The sequence below is a fragment of the Maylandia zebra genome, linkage group LG13 (assembly GCF_041146795.1).
Source record: "Maylandia zebra isolate NMK-2024a linkage group LG13, Mzebra_GT3a, whole genome shotgun sequence".
Lineage (NCBI taxonomy): Eukaryota > Metazoa > Chordata > Actinopteri > Cichliformes > Cichlidae > Maylandia > Maylandia zebra.
In genome coordinates this window covers 33934720-33948207 of record NC_135179.1, presented here as the reverse complement: position 1 = coordinate 33948207, position 13488 = coordinate 33934720, and the positions used below count along the sequence as shown (strand labels likewise).

At 42.4% G+C, this 13488-nt stretch overlaps 1 protein-coding gene across 1 annotated transcript; it reads right to left on the bottom strand.

Annotated features, from left to right (window-relative positions):
* Positions 1-12031: 12031 nt before the first annotated feature.
* lbx1a (ladybird homeobox 1a) lies at positions 12032-13284 on the bottom strand. The gene is made up of 2 exons (XM_004572060.2): positions 12981-13284; positions 12032-12552 (listed from the first exon to the last, which is right to left on the bottom strand). The coding sequence occupies exons 1-2, from the start codon at positions 13282-13284 to the stop codon at positions 12032-12034; spliced, it is 825 nt and encodes a 274-aa protein (XP_004572117.1).
* Between the last annotated feature and the right edge of the window lie 204 nt (positions 13285-13488).

The window sequence follows — 13488 nt, the reverse complement described above, 5'->3', positions numbered from 1 at the left end:
CTAACGGCAACCCAGGCACTGAGATGCTGAACCAATAATCAAAGTTATCCTGTACCCTGTCAGTGCCTTAATTAGAATTCTTTAAAAAAAACAACCACACTGTCCTCTTTGCTCAGAACCAGCTCCAGTTTTCCCTTAATGAAATAAAAAACAAACAAACAAAAAACTATCATGGAGTTTTTTTCATGGTGGTGGAGCAGGTCACCTGCTGATGGGAAGGTTAGTGGTTCAATCCATCTTTCGTGGACCTCTCCTGGTCCTGATATTTGGCATTAATTTTGGGATTCTTATGTTGTTCCAAGTTTTAGATTCTTCTAACAACATTTACTTTCTGGTTGGTTTCTTTATGTTTATAGTCTCAGCCTTTAGATAAGCAGTTTGTTTATGTTCAGGGTTATACTTTTGTTTATTCCTTGAGTTTCAGTTTGTCATGTCTAATCTGTGTTTCTTGTTATGTCTCCATCTCTGTCTCTCTCGTGTTACTTTTTTATTTTGTAGTCTTTTATTCCTTCTATATTGCATTTAGTTTTACTTCCTTTATGTCATTATCCCTTGACTGCTTGCACCTGTTTGTTTACCCACCTGCTCACCATTTGCCTAATTGGCCCTTTGCACATTTATAGGCTGTATCCCAATTCAGGGTCTGCAGCCTTAAAGGCCACATTTCAAGACCGATTACATCACAGCGGCGCGCCAAAGGCTGTCCCAATTCAAAGGCTGCTCGAAATGCGTCCCTGAAATGCGTCCTTCATTTCCCTGAATTTTAAGGCTGTGGCAGTGTAGACTTCATGGCCCAACATATTCCAGAATGCATAGCGCAGCAGTGGGTGTGGATAATTTTGCCGAAAAAAAACAACGGATGAGGGGCGGCCGAAGAGTAAATTTTAAGTAAGTACTGAATATTATGTCACTTATTTATGTGCAAATGTTTAATAACGAAGAACAATAAAACATTCCTGTTGGCCACATGTCGGCAAAGTTATGTGACATTAGTGACGTTTGTACTAACTTGGTTTTAAAGCCTTTACTTTAAAATATACGCCGTTCAATAGCTGAGCTTAATCTTACAGAGAATGATCAAAGCTCATGTAGAAACAAACAAATGAACAAAAGATTGTCTCAAATAATGCTGAAAAGTTTCCAGCTGGTAGTATCATGGTTGCCCGGCAACCTGGGCAGCGTGACGGAGGCTAGACCGTCCCATTTCACAAGCCTCGCACTTCCGGCCTTAGCGGTCTTTGAGTACGCGGCCCTTGAGGATCTTTAAGGCTGCAGACCCTGAATTGGGATACAGCCCAGTTCTCCAGAGGCCTGGTAATGAACTAATCATGTGATTCAGGTGTGTTGACCCAGGGTGAGATCTAAAACCTGCAGGGACACTGGCCCTCGTGGACTGGGATTGGGGACCCCTGCCTAAAAGGATATATCTGTATTAAAATTGAGGCTTGGGTTTAACTGTTTAATTCTATTTATTCATAAATATTTGTCTTCTAAAGGTTATAAAATTCAAAACTGGGTGTTGAGGACTATGAAATGCCTCCAAGGACATAGTTTCCTGAGGGATTAATAAAGTGTTCTGATTCCGATTAAGCAGACCTTCCAGGTTTTTGTCCCAAAGTTCAGTAAATAGGTTTCTTGTGTTTCACAGCCTAATACATCCTTACCTCCATACATGAGTAGCATTTGCCTGTGTCACAAATTCTTCTGATGCTAAGCATGACTTGAACTGCTTCATGTGGTTTCATTATGACCCTGAATTGCAGACTGACTGTACTATGAAAAAGTCACCACAAGGTGACAGTAGAGGAGCAATAACCAGGAAAGCTTGTTTTTGGAAAATTTGCTGTTTAACATCAGGAGGATGCAACTTTGTCTGAGCTCCTTCTCCTCACCAGTCGTGGCAGATGGCTGACCCAACCTGCACCTGCTTCTGCTGGACGTTTCTTCCTGGTAAAAGAGCATTTTTCTTCCCACTGTTTCCAGTGCGTGCTCATAGGGAATCATCTAATTTGGGGGGGGGTTCCTGCATTTTGAAGGGTATTTAGCGTTAGAGTTCATGTTTGAAGCTATTGTGAGATTGTTAAGAATTTGAATGATCATTCTGAAGGCTCTGTATCCAATTCAAGAGGGTTGCACAGTTGTTGCAGCAGGAGTAAAGGAGGTGTGGGCGGCTGGGACATTTCTCGCAGGTGTTCTGTGTTGCCGGCCTACCAACACCTCTCCCCTCTGGAAAGGATGCGTGCAAACCTTGGTCCATCAAACCCTGATTTGACCCAGAGCATTGCTGGAGGCAGAATGGGTGGAGATTAGGTTTGAGCATGGGGATATTCAAAAGTTTCCTGTAGTGCACAAGGCTGCAGTTAGCTTCTGCTTTTGCCCTTTTCTGGATAGACTGTACCAGACGTTATTACCCTCAGACTGATGGACTGGTGCAGTGGCAGAACAAAACTTTAAAGTCCATGATTCATAAAGTTCACTCACGTTGATGAACATAATGAGGATCCTTGGCTAGACGATCTCTTGCTTGCAGTGCTGATGGTGACCCAGGCCTCCACAGTATTCCCACCCTTTGAGTTGATGTTCGGCATGATTCCGCGAGCAGTGTTGGACCTAGTTGAAGGAAATGGGAGGAACGTCAAAGCCTATGAAAAAGTTTAATTCAACACATTCTGGACCTGAGAGCAAAGCTACACATGTTAGGGAGGTTATTACAAGATACCTTTTTCCAAGCCCAGGAACTTCAGCAGCCCCTGTACAACAGACGGGCTCGGGTAAGACAAAGTTCTTGTATTGCTCCCTTCATCCAACTTAAAGTTACTCGCCAAGGAGCAAGAAGCCACACAAATATATCCTTTCAACCTTCTAAAAGCATCGATAGAGACACACACTAAGGCCGTTTCTTAGTATGCATGCTTGTGTGTGTGTGTGTGTGCGCTTGCGTTCTCGTGGAGTTGTGATACATCGTTAGTCATAGACCAAGTACTGTTCCAATTCGAAGTACACATCAACTCAAATACGCTGAGAATTGTGTTCCCAGATGTGTTCATTCTCCTCCCATTCTATCTAGCGCACATCTGTGGTGACTTGTGCAGCCAAATATCCCAGAATGCATTTCACCCAATACTCAAACGCAGCAATGGCGGAGAAGAGTGACTAAAAAGTTTGAAATATTACTGTTTCTGTGATACAAAATAAACTTTTAAGATAATTTCAGGCAAGAATGTAGATCTGTAAACTTAAAATAATTTCTTGGTTTATCAAGACATCACAAAAGTGCTCCTACGTTTTCTGAGACTTCTGTTACGCACCAGCTCGATAGCTGACTGGGAGGTCAAGGCTCACTGAAGCCGGTGAGAACGCCTGACTCCTGCCACGTCGTTTTCAAGCCCCTCCACTTAGATAATTTCTAAATGTTTGTTTTATTTCAGTGTTTTATTTGTTTCTGAGAAAATTGGTTTAGCTGAGATTAAAGATTAGCTTCATAATCACGGGGCGATCGTGGATCAAGTGTTGGGTAGTGTCTTGTAATCAGAAGGTTACCGGTTCGAGCCCCGGCTCGGACAGTCTCGGTCGTTGTGTCCTTGGGCGAGACACTTCACCTGCCGCCTACTGGTGATGGCCAGATGGCGTGTTATTGCAGCCTCGCCTCTGTCAGTCTGCCCCAGGGCAGCTGTGGCTACAACTGTAGCTGCCTCCACCAGTGTGTGAGAGTGAATTAATGGTGGTATTGTAAAGCGCTTTGAGGGTCTCGAAAAGCGCCATATAAATGCAATCCATTATTATTATTTCATAACTCGCTCATTTTATTTAATTTTAAAGTCTTTCAAGGGCACACACAAAAAGATGTTCACATGGCCCTGAACTCACAGAGAGGTCTGCACAAAGATATGGGTTATTTCATGGGAATAGGAAACAGAGAAATCAAAACTAGACAGAGGCCAAGTGTGTACCTGCTGATGCAATGATCTTGGTTCCAACGATCTGTGCTCCAGTCATAAGTGGCCAGCCTGATATCCCATGAGTCACAAGTTCATTTGAAAGCTAATTACTAACAGGTAAGCAGTCGGCAGGGAGGTGGAGGGACAGGAAAAGCAAGACAGACTATGGAACCATGACAGATTCACTATTTGCTTTTGTACGGGCTTCTACACAAGTCTAATGATGGTAAGTTAATCTGATCCTAGGGGTAAAATCAGGTTTTAGCAACAGTAATGAAGATCTCAATCTAGCGAGCCTTCAAGATGGGTGAGTAAAGTTAATTAATTTAAAATATTGACAGATAAATTAGATATCTTTAAAAAGAACTAAAAATGCTTGGTTAAGATTATGACTTATGTTCTGATTTGAGCCTGTATTCAATTTTACACTGAACCTCAGTTGATTCCTTTTGATATTGTCAATCTGAGGAACCAGCACCCTGACACAGGAATTATGGATCAGCTCTCTGTTAGTGAGTCTTACCCAGTAGGCAATACAAAGCTTAGATGGAACTGGGGACTTGCCCAGTCCTGAGCGCCTCGAAATCCAGGTGTCCGACCAGCCACACTTGTTACTTCAACTTCCCTCTTGATTAGTGCACTTGGAATACGTGGGTTAATTTTAGGGGCCTGGAGAGTAAACCTCAAGGGTCTGGTACGTTTAAAGGGCTGGAGTAACCTATAAGGGCTATTTACACTAAAATGGGTTGAAACTCAGATTTTTACATTTACTGTTCCACAAAGTGTTAAAAAGGGAACGTCCACAATTTAGACTTTAATTGCAGATAATTTTCTTTTAAAAATTTAGCAGGAGCAAAGCAAAAGGAGAATTAAATAATATTAATAATTTAAGAATCACAAAATCAGAATGGGATTATTTAGTCCATTGCAACTTCTTTTCACTAATGACACATTTTACAAGTCAGACATTCAGAGAGGGGATAGGTTAATTGGAAAATCCAAATTGCCACTAGGTTTGAAAGTGAGTGTGAATGGTTGTCTGTCCCTGTGTGTTAGCCCTGCGACAGACTGGCGACCTGTCCAGGGTGTACCCCGCCTCTCGCCCTATGACAGCTGGGATAGGCTCCAGCGCCCCCCGTGACCCTGAAAAGGATAAGCGGAAGCGAATGGATGGATGGATGGATGGACATTCAGAGATCAGCGGCTCCTGTGGGCCACTCTCACTCCCTTCCCCCCCCCCTCCCACACACACACACGGGGGGGGGGGGGGCATTAACAGGGAGAGGGGGGCACGAAGAAATACTTTTCTTTCTTATTCTCATTTAAAATGTCTCGCTTTTAAAAAAATAATTATCTGACTCTTACGACGAATGATTGATTGATTGATGCATATATACCATTTGGGCGACCGTGGCTCAGGGGGTTGGGAATTGCATCTGTAACCGGAAGGTCGCCAGTTCGATCCCCGGGCTCTCTGTCCTGGTCGTTGTGTCCCTGGGCAAGACACTTTACCCTACTTGCCTACTGGTGTTGGCCAGAGGGGCCGATGGCAGCCTCGCTTCTGTCAGTCTGCCCCAGGGCAGCTGTGGCTACAACTGTAGCTGCCTCCACCAGTGTGTGGATGTGAGAGTGAATGAATAGTGGCATTGTAAATCGCTTTGGGTGCCTTGAAAAGCGCTATATAAATCCAATCCATTATTATCAGAACAGTGTACATCACTGTCACAACAGCGTTTGTTTTCATTTAAAGGCTTATAATGGCGGCCGGTCTCTAGTCAAAACCCCTGGACCGATAATTGTTTTTTGTTTTGTTTTTTTTGTTTTTTGTTTTTTTTGTCCCAGTCCAGCCCTGTAAGCAGCTCATCTGCAGTCTGGTGTTACCTACATCTTCCTATTCAGAAGGCAGAATTTCCGAGTTCTGAGTACAATCAAAGCACCACGACTGCAGTTTTTGTGTTGGATGTAAAAGGCGCACATGACTCTGTGACGTAGGCTAGAATCATGGCAGCAGTCAACGACGGTCCAGGCGTGGGATTTCTCTCGTGGAAATATGCACATTATCTTTTCCTTTCTATTGGTAGGTGGCACAGTGCACTGTGGCAGGATAGTGCTAACATGTAAGCAAGCTAGAAGACTTACAGTCTTACTGGGTATCCAGTTACGGAAGCAACAGATTAACAAGAGAATTCTGAGTAAAACCAAAGTTACTTTCCCTAGTAACTAGTTACTTTGAAAGTAACGAGTAACTTGAAGTAACTGAGTTACTTTTGATAGAAGTAACTAGTAATGTAACTAAGTTACTAATTTAAAGTAACTTACCCAACACTGCATACTACGCATATGATGTAGTAACTGAAATAACAGTAATGGAAATGAATAAATAAACAGACTAAAGGAAAATGGAAAAACAGAAAGAGAAAAATAATTGGGTGGGGTTCAGTGAGAACATGGATCAAGACTTTTGGTCAGCCTTGACACAAGCTGGCAGGTAACTCAGGAACAGAAGGCGGTGCTCTACTCACATGTGTTATATTGCAGGTAGGGTACTGCTGATTTCAACTGAGGATAAAGATAGGGAAGGGATACTATAAGGATCTGAATCCCACTGACACGCCTTCCATAGTGCAATCTGGGAATGTGAGGGATGACTCATCCTTTGTGGGGGTGAGGTCACTGAGGCAGTTAAATAACTCCTTGATGGCTGACCCCCTAGGATGAAGGAGATTTAACCTGAGTTCCTACAGGCCCTCAGTCTTGTAGGGCTGTCTTGGTTGACAATCCTACACAACATCGCCTGAAGATTGGGGCAGGTTTTTAGAGTTTATTGAAAGGTAGTGGATTGTTTATCGGCACAGGAGCTCCGCCAGAGAGGAGGGAGAACACTGACTGCAGTCCAGGTGGGAGGAAATGTTTATTCTGGTGCTTGGGAATATTTTTAAGTCTTAATTGTTGAAAAGGTAAATTTAGGCTTAGAAGGAGTAATTGATTGGCATTTAGAAGGAAATCCAGGGGCATGAGAGAAATGCGGCTGGAGAGTGGGCAATCAGGTTGTGAACAGGTGAGCGTTTTCCTTTACCAATAACAGAAAAAATAAGGTGCGTTCACAGTCTGTAGATGAATTGTGTTTCAAACAAACTAGGTTCTAGGAATGACTTTGGACTGACAATTAAAGCAGGAACAGAGAACCGGGGTTAACAGACAAAAAAGTTATATTTTTTTACTGTAACAACCCTAAACAACCAAATGTCATGTTGCCATATCATTTTTTGATTGGTCGACATGGTGCATTTTTCCACCAACAGGAACGAGCTGTTTTTTGTTTGCTCATAAGCAGAGAGGTCTCGCTGCGCTGTCCTTAGACAGTAAACGTGACTATTGAGGGAAAAACACGCGTATATATTGTTTATCATGACTCTGGTTTTACGAGACCTATCAACACAATTTAAAACCTGGTATATGTCACCTTGTTGCTTTGTCTTTAAGAGGTCATGTGATTGGCTTACCACCACTACTTTATTCTTCCTCAGTCAAACAGCAGCACTCATGCGATCGTTTTGCCCCCTGAGCTCCAGGTGTTGTGCCAAAAAGCTGATCGTCTGTAAGAAAGTGATTGCAGCCCGCGGGAGCGCGCACAGCTGCTTAAAGCTGTAGCGCCCAGATTACTTACAGCTACTTACGTGCAACTGATAGAAGCGGTAAGCTGAACACAGCTTCAGCTGTCTGTTGAAAAATAGTAACGCCACCGCATTTTCTTGTTAGTAACGGTAACGGCGTTGTAACAATAGAAATAGTAATTAGTTAGATTACTCGTTACTGAAAAAAGTAACGCCGTTACTTTTAACGCTGTTACTTGTACTTGGTCTCCAGCCACGCCTGCAGCGTTACACATTCATATATCTTATTCAGTGATCTTTAAATACTTCATCTTAATCCAAAGTACTGTCAAGCAGAAAGAGAAAGCATATTTCTCCCATACTGGCCCCTCTTCATTGGTTCCCTGTTAAATCCAGAATAAACTTTAAAATCCTGCTCCTCACACACAAGGTCTTAATAATTAGGCCCCATCTTATCTTAATGCCCTTATAGTACCATATTACACCAATGGTGTGCGTCCTCTTAGATTGGCTATTTAAAAGTAGAAAGGGAGGCAGAGCCTTCAGCTTTGGGACCGCTCTTCTGTAGAACCAGTCTGGATTCATCCTCAACCAGTGGCAGCAGATGGCCACCCCTCCCTGAGCCTTTTTAGAATCACCAGTTAACCTGGTGGGAAGCTAGAATACCCAGAAAAAGGCTCCTCCTCCTCATAGAATTTCTACACCTTAGGTAAGCAGGATGTTTGAAGTCACACACAACACCCCTGTGCTGCTTCATCAGTAAGTTATCAACTAAAAGAAAACTTTTTTCCACCATTGTTTCCTTTAACAATGATCTATTTACTTACTTTTGAACGTGTAAATATAAGAGACTTAATAAAAGATCTGATTGTATAATCTGACAAATCTACAGAAGTTTGTGGGCAGTTTCTATGCTTGTGTCATCCTTTTTTCTTACTGAAATTGAAATGGTCAAGGTAGGAAGCCCTCTTGTAGTTTAATAGTTCTCCAGGTTTTCTGAAAGTCTTTCATTGTTTTTCTTTTCACACACTGTAAACAAATATGTGTGCTAACACCGTAAAGTGTGCGCCCTACCTGCCGGCTGTAAATCCCAGGTTGCAATGACAAGCCACATTAAGAAGAACCTGCTCAGCATGAACACATCACAAAAGTGGACAGGCAATTTCTTTTTTCCACCAGATAGCCAGCCAAGCTTGTTCTGCATCTCTGATTTTAATACACTCAACGAGCAGTTTAGCAACCAGGAAACTCAGCCCCAGGAGGGGGGTGAAAGGCGATGTGTGAAAAAAAGAGAGGTATCTTCTTGGACTGCTAAATTCATTTCTGCTTCTGAATGATCAACTAAGCTTGGAAACTTAAAAACAAAATGGGCATGTGTTGGAGGAGGGGGTGTTTTCTTTTTGGATAGTAATTAATTACAGGTTCAAGTAAATTATTACATATATCAATTCTGTCAGGAACCACTTCGTTCAATAGACCGTAAAATTGAAGTTTGAAGTGTTAAGGGGCTCTACAGGAACGTTATCACTAAAACTTTCAAATTTAGCCTATTTAGTGATCAATCAAGTTGTACCCTGGAGCAGAGGCAGTTCATTTCTTCAGCTCCATCCTGACTCACACAAACACAAAGCATGGACACCAGCTCATCACAAACTGCTCTTAAAACACACGCAGGCATTTGCAGGGCAGCTTTCACAGCATAGAACTTTACATTGCAGTACAGTCCAGCTCTACAGTACAGTTCACCAACAAACACAAGAATTTGTGCTCGATGAGCAATGCTTTGAATTAGGAAATAATCGATAATATGTCACTGACTATTGCTTATAGATTGGACAGAACTGGTCTCAGCATAATAATCGTAATCATCATCATTTTGATCTTGCTACAATGATTGTAGAGTATGTCTGAACATGTGTCTGTATGTGCCCTATCTTCTCCTTAGCAGGTGGGCTAACAGGAACAAACTATTATAGGAACATCACACATACAGCGATTATTAACATCTATATGTTTTCGACAGGCTGACGAGCTATCCTGCATCTGCCTCTCGCTGGCCTATCATCAACACTGTTGAAACAGTGTGAGATCATCTTGACAGAGAATGGAATAAAAAGCATCCAGCATCCAAAGGAGAGCTTTGGATTGTCCTTCGAGAAGCATGAAAAACGATTCCTGAAGACTTCCTAACATAAAGCAAGAAGACTTGACCGAGACAGTTCAAGCTTTGTTGAAAAACAAAGTTGTTCATGCTAATAACTGACTTTCAAGCTCATTAGAATTGTACATACTGTTTTTGTCTTGTATACTATATATCCATGTATAGTTGCACATGTTTCAATAAATGGCTTCATATGCATCTTATTTTCCAAGCAAAATTAGGGGTGGCTCGAGATTTTTGCACACTAGTAGTAAAAGTGGAAGTATGTCTAGGAGTTGGCAGTTTAAAGAGAAACAAAGATATACATCGCATTTTAATCGATCGATCAATTTATCGTTGCTTTTGGAGGATCCCGGCTGATAACAGCCTTTTTTGTTGAGGTCCCACAGAAAAAAAAGGAGGGGGCACGAGGACATGCATCAAACTTCCATTTTACGGACAATTGAATAAATGATTTCCCTCTCTCTCTATCACACACACACACAAACACACAAACCCCCATGGGGGGGGGGACTGACTAAGATCACATAGACTCATAGTCATTCTATATATTGTGCATCTACATACGCCTGCTGTGATATACACACAAATTAAATAAAACATTAAACAGAAAGAAAAGAAAAAGAAAATCGGACGCTTCGTGGCAAATAATAATTTCTTTTTTTCCTACTGAACAAATATATTTATTGACAAATCAAATTATAAATCTTCACAAATCTATATTCGAAATGACAAGCTGGATATTGATATGAAAACATATTTTTCATGTTTAGCTGTTTCTATAAGAAACTGTCAAGCATTGGCTGTAAATGGCAATATTGGTCATATTTTTGATTTTAATAATCGCCTTTGAGAATTGTTTAATAAACAATCAATTTTTTATATTACATATTTTATATCTACTTTGGACATTTTGTTACAAAGTTGTTGCTTTTATAGTTTTTTTTAAGAAAAATACCGTGGGAGGTTTTTCTTAAAATAGTAAATTTCATAAATTCAAATGCAAAAAAATGCAGCATACGGGTGATGAAATGTGTAACCAGGAGCTCATCAGCGTAACTTTGTGCTGAACATTGGGGGGGGGCGAAGCTCTCTGTCTAAATAAATAAATAAATCTGGGTAAATTCCCGGATTATTAAACATGCAATCATTTTGCTGGTAATACCTGAAATGAGTAAAGAAAATCAACAGCCTATTTATGCAAGATAATTCATAATTTTAGGGGGGGGGGTATATTGGTTGGGTCTGATTATTGGGGGGGTGGAGCTCTGCAGGCGCTCCTTTATAAGTCAATTATTTCACTGCTCCCTGACCGCCCCACTATGCCTCATTCACATTCATGGAAGTGTGTTTCAACACAGCAGCAACCAACGAAACTGTCTGAATTATGCGTGACAAAAGGGGTATAAACAGATGAAAAGACGGGTTAAGTCAATCCATCAAAGCGACTCGTAATTGAGAGGAGAGCCCTCCAACCATATGGCCTCTGCAACACTGCCCTTTGTGCGCACTGAGCCGCCGGACGGTGAGGCAGGCGGACACGCTTGTCTCCATATCGCGCGACGGTGTAGAGCCGCCCCCGGGGAAAACTACGGGTAGGCGTTCTTTTTCCCATATTATGTTCAAGCACAGCAGGTCAGAAGGTGAGTTGGTGTTTAGATGAGTTTGGCATTTTCTCCCCCACAGTCCTCCTCAACGAGAAGCCTTTATCTCGAGTAACTTCGTTTAAACAGAAATGTTACACTTCAATAACGCTTGGTTCACCCCGGAAATCATGTTGAGCAACGCGAGATAATCTGCATATTTAAAAAATGCATTTTTATTAACATTTGTACATTTGTACAATTTGTAGAGATGTCTGCTATTATGGTTCGTTTTTGTATTTCTAAAGGCACGTGAAGTGTTACAAAACATCAAACCCTATTTAAGCCATGTTTAATACAAGCAACCGCACTTGTTCTGTGCAGTTATCGTTTGAGGGCTGATATATCAAAAGGTTAAAAACAGTCTTCTCAAGCTTACAAACTGATTCACAGAAGCATTTCAACCGCTTTATAGCACAAAGTAGGCTGCATTAAATGTGCAGTGAAATCTTTCTGATTGTAACCACAGCGGCCAATCGACAGCAGTGTTAGATTTAAGTATCAGTGTTTGAATCTGAAGAGTCCACGCGTTTTCAGAGCCTGGGCCTGTTCAGCAAGGCTTTTGGCAAATCACAGCGGAGGCGTCTATTTTTGAATCGCACCGCTATGTAAATCCTCTAAAGGCTGTCTGTTACTATCGCGTTATTGGGCAACACGCGACTGTCTCTGTGTTATTTAGTCACCAACGTCAATCTCATCTTCATCATCCAAGCAACACTTGGTGGTCAGTCGATAGTCACCGGTCGATGCAGGTGATGGAGGTAATAAATGCAGCGGGTCTAGGGTGTCGGTGGTGTGGAATCTGGAAGAGATCTGGTGTTGCTCGGTTTGGCCCGGCCCAGAAATCGTCCCCTCACCCATACCTCCTGCCGCCGCCGCGGACTTCTCCAGCTCAGCCAGCTTGGAGAGCTTTTCAAAGGCCACAGCGCCGGCGGCCTTGGCGGACTCCACGTCCGCTTTCATCTCCTCCAAGTCCCGCTTAAGCTTAGCCCGGCGGTTCTGGAACCATGTGATGACCTGTGCGTTGGTCAGACCAAGCTGCTGAGCCATCTGGTCCCGGTCCGCTGGGCTCAAGTACTTCTGGTACAGAAAACGTTTCTCCAGCTCATATATTTGGTGGTTGGTAAAGGCCGTGCGGGATTTCCGCCGCTTTTTAGGGGTGTTTCTCTGACCGAATAGGGTTAGCCCGTCTCTGCCTGTAGAAATAAGATCATACAGAATGTAAAACTGGAATAAAACACACGTTTATAAGTCACTAAAAACAGTGTTACACAAAAGAAACCAATTATAAGTCACCAAAAACTCCAGTACGACATCACTGAAATGATTCCGAAATTCATTCATTCAGATTCATTCATTTAGTTAGCGTGCTTTGTCAAATTTCAATGAGCACATTAAAAAACATACAGCGGTTTTCGAATAGGAAAAAATAGCACAGGATCATTCTTTGTTTAGAAAACAGTAGTACTTACAATTAGGTACAAGAAATAACGCTGAAAGCTTTTTCTCCAAACATCTACGGATATTTTTCATATTTCAGAAAAATAAGCTGCTGCTGTTGCGGTTGTAACAGTGAGGATGTTCTCCTTACCTACAATAAGAGAGGAAGAAAACAGCCTTTTACCTTCAGCAGCCTGCAGGACGCTGACCTCCAGGCCTTCAAAGGTTTTGCTGGCCAGCTCCTCCAGCGCGCAGAGCGGGGAGGTTTGACTGAGCAGCACCCGGCTGGACACGCCGTGACAAGCCGAGGGCAACTTCTCTCCGCTGAGAAAGTAGCTCCTTTTCACAGACGGTTTGTTGAGAATGTCATCTATGCTGAAAGGCGTCAGCGGTTTGTTGGTGTTGACCGGTGGTTGAAGCTGATCCAGCGGACTGCGACTACTGCCCTCAAGAACAGCTGGACGTTTAGAGTCTCCCTTAGAGGTCATGACGGCTCAGCAGCTGACTGAAAATGTCAAAGTTTGGACAAGAATGAAGGAAAACGAGCCACGGCAAGGATCACAGGTGTAACCTCATATCGCCCACTGCCTAAACACTTCTGACTCCCAGACTCCCACCGTCTCTCTGAAGCACTTTTTCGGAGTGACGTACAATATGAATATATATAAGACTGGCACTCACTCGGTGAACAG

Bases quoted from the DNA above. Each gene is read 5' to 3' on its own strand.
- lbx1a (XM_004572060.2), bottom strand. From the start codon at position 13,284: ATGACCTCTAAGGGAGACTCTAAACGTCCAGCTGTTCTTGAGGGCAGT. The intron at 12,553-12,980 runs GTAAAAGGCTGT...TTATTTCTACAG, and splicing joins CGTCCTGCAGGCTGCTGAAG to GCAGAGACGGGCTAACCCTA.